General features: G+C 41.6%; 1 protein-coding gene across 1 annotated transcript; it reads right to left on the bottom strand.

The window, feature by feature from the left end:
- Positions 1–1,665: 1,665 nt before the first annotated feature.
- Positions 1,666–3,214, bottom strand: cebpb (CCAAT enhancer binding protein beta). The gene has a single exon (XM_080899563.1). The coding sequence runs from the start codon at positions 3,036–3,038 to the stop codon at positions 2,160–2,162; it is 879 nt and encodes a 292-aa protein (XP_080755689.1). The 5' UTR covers positions 3,039–3,214; the 3' UTR covers positions 1,666–2,159.
- Positions 3,215–8,546: the final 5,332 nt, after the last annotated feature.

Below are 8,546 nucleotides of genomic sequence, written 5' to 3'. Positions count from 1 at the left end.
AAATGCGAACATGGGGGGCCGGGCTAAACACTGAAGCACAGAGGTCATCCTGTGTGGGAATTTCCCTCTTGCCTGTCAGCATGTGAGCCAGAAGCAGGGAAAGACTGAGTGGGGCTCCAGTAGAAAACGAAGGGGTCATCGAAGAAAGTATGCTGAGAATGTTTGAAGGAGTCTGTGCCAGCGCTTGCAGAGAGAACGAGAGCAACGGGAGCAAAGAGCCCTGCTGACAAACAATGGAGAGCTTCTCTGAAACATTGCTTTGTTTCTCTGATTGGCCTTGGGGATTAAAGCCAAACCACAACCACTTAAAGCCATTGTCGTGAACATAGAGTACAACAATGTCTTATTTAAATGTGGGTGTAGCATTCTTCGTGGGGTGATGTGCTGGAAAGGGAGGATATTGCACAACAGTTAAAAGCTAAACTGTTCATCATGGAGTGTGTTGAAATATCCTAAATGTCATCTCTCACTGCACACAAACAGCATCACATAGTTTTTATGCTTCATTAAGAGAAGATAAAGTGAGCTTTTCCCCTCGTTTTTCTCTTCACTGTCAGTGTAGTACATGTGTCACTTCTTAAAAAAGAGAAAACCTAACAGAGGCACTTTTTTTTCGCTGTTTGAGGAAAGGGTTGAAAAACATTCTCCACCCTGAATTGTCATAGATATCCTTTAAAATCCCACCGTGCTCCCTTTTCTTTATCTGCTCAGTCTGGGATTTGCTTGCTTGTGACAGATATGTTTCATATTGTGCACACAGTGAACTGCCTTGTCAGGGCTTGGTAAATTCCACTGCAGACCATTTGTCAACTTATTGTGTCTTTTGTAGCTAACCTACTTCCATTTTTTAAAAAAAACTTCTACATTTTTCCCTTTTCCTGACTTGAGGGTTAAAATAAGGTTTGCGCTCGCTGCCAGCCAGATCTTGGCTGTTGAAGCGTGACCTCAGGTTGTGCGAGGAGGTTAGTTGCTGATTAATTTCCATGCAACCTTGAACCCCTCTCTGGGGCAGTGGACCCTGCAGACTATTGACAGAGCAGTGTGCTAAAGATAAAGCCAACATTTCTGTGCTGCGTGCAGTGTGACCTGGTCTTTTTTTATGCTTTTTGCTGCCCTCAGCAGTATCGTTTCATCATAAATTGCCTGGATGTATTTCAGGATATGAGAACTTTTCTGCCAATCATTAAGTAAACAGAAGCACTACAGCTTTCAGATTTACTCAAAGAGCTTTTTTTTTTCCCTTAATTTTCAGGAAGAAAAATCATCTTTCTATTTTATTTGTCAATTTTTCTCTATTTACCTTCTGATCAAACCGCTGGGTGCCATTTTCTGCTTCATGAATACACCACATGAGCAAATACTGTACATATAATGTAATGTTTCTTTTTTTTTTATGTCCTCCATCTCCAAGAAGAAACGTCAAATTCCTGCTCCATGTTTCTTTTGGGGTGTATTTCAGTACGCAGGCCTCAATTAAAAGATTAGGAATATGCTTTGTCGCTGAGCCAGTTTCTTATCTGCAATATGTTGTAAGAGAAATATGTGGTATTACACAGTCAGTCTATGATGAGTGTAAGCATTAGACAAGCAAACGCCCCTTTCTGTCTGTCTGAGCCTTCACCTGCCTCAAAGGGACAAAAAAAGAAGATTTACAAGTGAAATTGTTTAAACAAAGTATAAATCTGTTTAATTCAATAAAATATCAAGTACAATTAAAGCATTTCACCTTTCAATATTAAATAATTAGACTTATTTCATTCATTGCCAATACTATTACAAAGAGTTGCATCATTTCACTGCAGCACAACTCTTCCCTTGACAACCACTGCTCCAAATACACACAAAAAATGTAGAAATTCACTCGCATGTACGTAAAACCTGCACAGAAATACTGCATACACACACACAAAAAGAAAACAAAAATCACATCTGAGAATAAAGCTAAGGTGACATGTGAAGAGTCGTGAATGATTGCGCAATACATGCACCCACTCCTTCAGTCCCATTCAAAGTGTCCTTGTAAACTGGTGGTCGCCGTCTTCACCTGTGAAGCGTACCGTTTTCAGCACAGTGGATTCCCTTTAAAGTCCACCGATGATCAGACAACAGCACGGAGATCCGTGCAGAGTCTCCGGTGTGTGAATGTGTGTGTGTGTGTTTTAACACTGTCCTGTGGCAGAGAGCAGGTTGCGCAGGGTGGCCAGCTCCCTGGACAGCTGCTCCACTCGCTTTTGTAAACGATCGTTCTCAGCGGCCAGTTCCAGCACTTTGTGTTGAGTCTCCAAGTTGCGCATTTTGGCTTTGTCCCTGCTCTTCCTCACGGCGAGGTTGTTCCTCTCCCGCCTCACCCTGTACTCTTCACTGTCCTTGTCCAGACGTTTCTTTGCCTTCCCGCTTGACATTTTGCCGCTGTGCGATGGTGACCTGCTTTTACCTGACGGAGCAGGTGTGCCGGGCGGGCTGGAACAAGTCGAGGACGCAGTGGAGATGTTTCCGAGACTGCCACTAGTGGACTGGTAATGAATGTAGGACCTCATGTCAAAAGCAGACGAGCCGTTCTCCATCTTTGCGTCTTCCTGACTGTCTTCTCTGTCGGCGGCAACAGCAGCAGCAGGTCTGTAGCGGCTCCCGAGTTCAGGGCTCAGCACGCTATCCACGCGGGTTTCCTGCAGCTCCGGGTAACCTAGCGCGTAGGGCTCCCTGGGGTCCCTCAGGTTGTCGCACTGGCTCGTCTCCAGCTCGTTCAGTAGCGAGTAGTTCTTGTAGTTCTGCAAAGCTGCAACTCTTCTCTTGTTCTCTGCCAAGAAATCTGTGAAAACGTCCCCCTGCTGCTGCTGCGTCTGCGCCGCCAGCTGCGGGTAGTGCAAAGCTGAGTCCAGGTAAACACTGAAGTCTATCGCTCTCTCCCGCTCTTCAATGCCCAGCTCCGTCATCGAGTCACCGAGCCTCCAATATGAGCCGCCGCCGATGGGGCTGATAACGCTGTCTCTACTGTGGATAGCAAAGCTGCCCTCCTCGTAGAAGCCGGCCACTTCCATGGATCTTAACACCCGCCGGATTGCAGAAGCATGGAGGGCTGAGGTGAGACGCCCTGTGTGTTTTGGGTTGAGCTGTGAGATGCGTCTGAATGTGGTGAGTCTATAGCCCCCGTGACAACATGCAGTAAACTACTTTGAAGAACTTGTGCTCTGGGAGTGAGAGGAATTGACAGGTTCTTCCTGTCTCGAGGGGTTTTATTTTTTCTTGCGAGGGGCGGAGCTCAGGTATGTGACGCGCAAGGCAAGTGGACAACCTGTGCTGTTCTTCGAGGATCTTTGGCACACTGAACTGCGCTTGAACACAATAAAAAGCAAGTTTAAGCACTTAAGCGGTTTTTTCTGTCTTTCTCCCCCTTCCCTGTTTGTTTGGTGGTATTGTAGCACTTGGCTACAACAGGAGTGTCAAGATAGGAAATGCAATCATTTGTATGATTTAAAAAAAAAACGAAACTTAACTTAAAAAGCAAAATAAAAGTGAAAATATTATCGCACAACGGTGAGTACTTAACCAAGAGCGCAATAACGAAAACAAAACCATATGTTAGTAATTATTTTAAACCAGTTCTGACATCGGGTCCCATCACGCCCTCTACAGTCAGATCTCATCAACTCGACAGTAATGGAAAAATTCCACTCGGCATGTTTACCATTTTCTAACTTCGTGCGTAATCGTCTCATAACAACGATACTCATGAGCGCAGCCCCTGACAGCTGTTTCCTTTGAGCTGACTAGATTAAACCAGTATGCTGTTCTGTGGTAGACCCCTATAAGATGATACATCTCTTCCAGCACTGTATCAGGGTCAAGGTGGGTGTAATGAGAAATTTAGTGAATCTGGTCTATGTCTACCTATGACAGTCCAGTGGCTCCACGTCTGAACCCAGGCTCACTGCGCAAAGATAACAATTCTCCCAGAACATACAATCTAGAATAAAGCCCAACATCCCAGTGTTACCAGTCACACGTGGCCTCTGAATTGGATTTACAGTCAGCACTATCTGTTTTCTTAGACATGCAATTCCGATAAGGAAAGAATTCCCAAAAAAGGTCCTTTGATGGAGAACCGGAGATGGTGGTGGTGGTGGGTGTGTGTGGTGGGGGCGACTTGTAAGAAACCCGAGATGCAGCGTGAACAGCGAAGTTAAGCGGCGAAGTTAAGAGACATAGTTATGGATTAAGTCTTACTGCCACCTGCTGGTGACAAGAGTCATTATAACTGACTCAAAACCGAGGTTTTGAGTTCCTGGCCAACATCCAATCTGATTTCAAGTAGACCTGAGCTGTTAAATCACTGAATAATAACGTATACACATTTTCTCTTTTTTACATTTAAAAGAACTATCCGCTTGTTTCAAGTTTACTAAAATGAGATTTATGTAAAGGGACAGACTCTTACACACACCCACAGCTGAGCTGTTACTAATTTGTGAAACACTTTTGGTGCCTCTTTTTCAAAACCTTCTATCACCGTTTCCCCACATTATTAGGTACACTTCTTCTACAGCTATGACAAATATTTAATCTGCCAATCACATGGCGGAAACTGGGCGCATTTCCCGTACAAATCTCACTTGTGTCTGTTTTTCTGATTAAAGGGAACCTGTTATACTAATTCCCAGCTTTGTATTTTCATGTTTGGACTGCTACTAGAGAAGCCTCCCTTCGCCCACTGTCTGAAACAAGCTGTTTAGCTTCCTTCTCGCTCGACTTAATCCAACTTTCTTCTGATTGGCTGTTCCTGGTAAATATTTGAATATCAGGGGTGAGGTTGTTGCGCCCACTGCGAAGACCATATAAGGATTTCCCCTGGCACTGACGTCATCAAGAGTAAGAAGAACTGTCTGAAGTATGAGCTTTTGACCCCCAGAGACTGTTTGTGCATACACTGACCTATTTGTAGCAGAATACACACTCACTGACCGCTTTATTAGGTACACCTGTTCAACCGCTCGTTAACGCACACATCTAATCAGTCAGTGCATTTATGCATGTAGACATGGTCGAGATGACCTGTTGAAGTCCAAACTGAGCATCAGAATGTGGAAGAAAGGTGTTTTAAAATGACTTTGAATGTGGCTGGTCTGAATATTTCAGAAACTACTGATCTACTGGGATTTCCCAAACAACCATCTCTAGGTTTTAATTTTTCCTCTTTGGGGATCAGAGGGATTACCTGCCACATGTTGTTTTAAATCTTATAATGTGTCACGTTATTTTTTAAATAACCAATGAACCGTTAAGACACCTTACCTGAGCATATACTGGCAACTTTATACGCAGCTGAAGCATCACAGGTGACAGATATCACTGTAACACCTGTTCCTGTTTTCAGCAGTGATGTGGCACTTGCTCAAGATTTGGGGTCAACAAAGGAATACCTGAAGGATTTAGCAGCTTAACACTTTTGTTGATAATGGTTGCCAAGTTGATGTCTGTGATTACACATAGTTGCAGTGAAGGCTTAAACGTGATGAAAAAACAGATGACAAAAGGTCAGATTTGTCAGAGTGCCTAACATACAAGACAAAAAAACAAACACATAGATCTACAGTGCATGATGTGATAATAGAATATCAACATGATCATCAAAACTGAGAACACTGTCCAAAATGGTAACATTGCTGTTTTTCACGCTGTATTTCAGAGAAAGGGATGACAAACATGACCACATTTTTCTGTCTCTGACTTTTTGGATCAACAACAAAGTTTCTGTTTTGTTTCTGTTCTAAAAGGTTTGGAGGCATCCAGCAGTTAATATCATCAGTGCAGGTAAGATCATCAGAGGAAAATGCTGAGTACAAATGTACATCATCTGTGTAGGAATGGCAGGATATATTATGATTCCTTATGATAGTAACAAGCAGAACCATGTAAAGGTTAAGGAATAAAGGACTGAGGACAGACCCTTGAGGAACCCCAGTTGAATTTATCTTATTCTGTGGATCTAAAACCACTAACTGATCCATAAAATGTTCTATAGGTGTGAAGTTTTTATGACCTGTTAAAACCAACTGAGTCATGAAGGTTTTGGTTTAAAATTTCACGATGTGTCAAAAAAAGAGAGATGACACAACCCTCTATCTGAAAAATGAACTCATTAACTCCCTTTTACCTTCCATGTGATCAACCACTTCCCCAAAGCCTCAGGTCTCTAGCTGAATATAAATAAATGTGAGATACTGGCTCTGCATGAGTCCCCCCTGCAGTCAATATGTAATACACATTTAAAAGGAAGTGAAATGTTATGGAATTATACAGATGAGATAGGAACTGAAAATAGGAATATTTGTGTTGGTATAAGAAATATAAACCAGTTCAAAATATTCATTTTAAACTGATTGCCGCAGAGGGACATAGCAAAGCAATAAAAGCAGCTTTCAGCTACTCCGTTTCCACATAGCACCACGTGTTTGATTTGGCATAGGTTTTTAATGCTTATTTATTTATTTATTACAACAGATGTGCTTATGGACACACACTCCAAAATGGATGGCTGTGTCTGGCTTTAATTGAGCCAGCCAAATTTTCTTGCTAAGCAAACGTGTTAACCACTACACCATTGGAGGCATAAATGTAACATGTGATATGGTTAAAAATTATAAAGATGTTGGGGCTAATGCCATTTTTTAAAATAATACGAATAGTACTTCAAACTGAGATGGTTTAGAACCTTCATTCTGAACAGACACTACTTTTGAACGTTATTCCCAGTGTGATTTTTGGAAAAGGGGCTCAAACAGACTTTGTTTGCAGTTCTTTATCAGTTAAACTCACAGATTTCTATCAGCAGGTCATTCTCTACTGGAAATGAATCTATAGCCATACCTTTTGTCCACACAACACACCTGTGTGGAACTCCAGATGCATTAGACTTGGTACGATATCTGTGTACGGATGTAGCTCATTTTATGGATTAGAACGGTAATCTATTACAGCCTGAGGTGTACTGAAAAAAATTCAAGTTAGTATGCACTGCTAAGAGTTATAAAACATTGACAAGAGCCATCTGGGTCCCTCTGAGATCAATGATTAAAGAAGACACTGTGTACTCTAGGACTTCTCCCAGACTGACAATAATTGACTTTTGTGATAGCAGGTGCACAAACAAAGTTATCAGAAATATTTTATTAGACAAAATGTATCATAACCCAGTAAAAAGGAATTATATCCTGAGGAAGCTCAGGTGTTGCAGAGAAATATGTTTCACTTCCTCTCCTAAATGAGATTTACCCAACTAATGAATACATAAAGCTGAAATTTTATTTGGATGTGAACTCTGGTTTACAAAAGATATTGAAAGTGTGGACCTCATGATTCTATTTTTATTCATTTAATTTCTAGAACAACGTGTGAAGCTGGCTGCAGTCCAGGCTGCTTCAATGCCCACATTTAACAATGACTTAAATTAAATTTGAAATTATTATCAATAAATCCTAAATTGGATTCAATTATCTGGATTGTGGTATCATTAGGGATGTCTTTTATTCACAAATACTTGCATTCAATTTTTAATTTAAACCATGCATAAACATGGCTGGTTATTTTAAGTTTAATGCACCGTTTGAGTGTCTAGTTTCTTTTTTTTTTGTACACTGGTTTTGTACATAAATATTCTTAGTGCCTTATTTCACTGTGTGGTTGTTCATAAAGAAAGTTGTCTAAAAACTCCGCTTCCCGTTAATTCCATTGCACAGATATTGACTGCAACTCACGCAGAACACCAGGAGAGGGCGCTCAAGATAGTGTTGAGGGTGACTGGAAGTAAAGGCATTTACAAATACTTCTAAGACAGAAAATGCCACATATAATTTCAGTTTTCACTAAACGGTATCGATAGTGCGTTCGCATTGAAATAAAAGTTCATTTTTTTCTTACAGGAGAGTATAATTTGCAGATAAAATTCTAGCATTCTGTCAATGTTGCTGATTGGTTAGTTAAGGATTTACGACAAGATAGACTCCCTTGACGATACCCATTAATAAGCCTCTACTAGTAATGAATATTTGATTTAGAAGCGTATTTATATTAACACAGGAACTTAAGCGTGTGTAAAACAAAATAAAACAAATAAGTACTTTTTTCTTGTGGTCTCCGTGGCTGCAAGCTTCATGGCTGAAATGAAAATGTCATATACCGTACCGTAAAGTGGCACACAGTGCGGTGACCTACCCAAAGTAGAAAGAAATGTACGATTTTTTTTTAAGGAATAGCTGTAAATTGTATCAGCGCCTTAAAACATTATTGGCCTTAGTGAAGGTTACTGTTTACTGCACTAAATTTGCGTTTCCTGCTCATTCTGGAATACCGCGGGCACGAGCAGAGCGGGCTCTAGACAGCACGGGTGCGGTCAGGAAATTCGATCGCGCCCCTCGCAGCCCCCTTCCCTATTGGTCACTTGGCTGCCTGTGAAGTAACCAAGCAGCCAACTGGCTGTTGATTGGTAGCTGCGTTCAACGGCTTGCACCTCATTGGCTGAAAACATTGCGCTGTCTGTGGGCTGAGAAGTT

Source organism: Rhamphochromis sp. 'chilingali', assembly GCF_963969265.1.
Source record: "Rhamphochromis sp. 'chilingali' genome assembly, chromosome: 12".
NCBI lineage: Eukaryota > Metazoa > Chordata > Actinopteri > Cichliformes > Cichlidae > Rhamphochromis > Rhamphochromis sp. 'chilingali'.
The sequence above is the reverse complement of the archived record's forward strand: the minus strand, read 5'-3'. Positions and strand labels throughout refer to the sequence as shown.

What these genes read in the sequence shown, in the direction of transcription:
- cebpb (XM_080899563.1), bottom strand. Translation starts at nt 3,038, where the DNA reads ATGGAAGTGGCCGGCTTCTACGAGGAGGGCAGCTTTGCTATCCACAGT.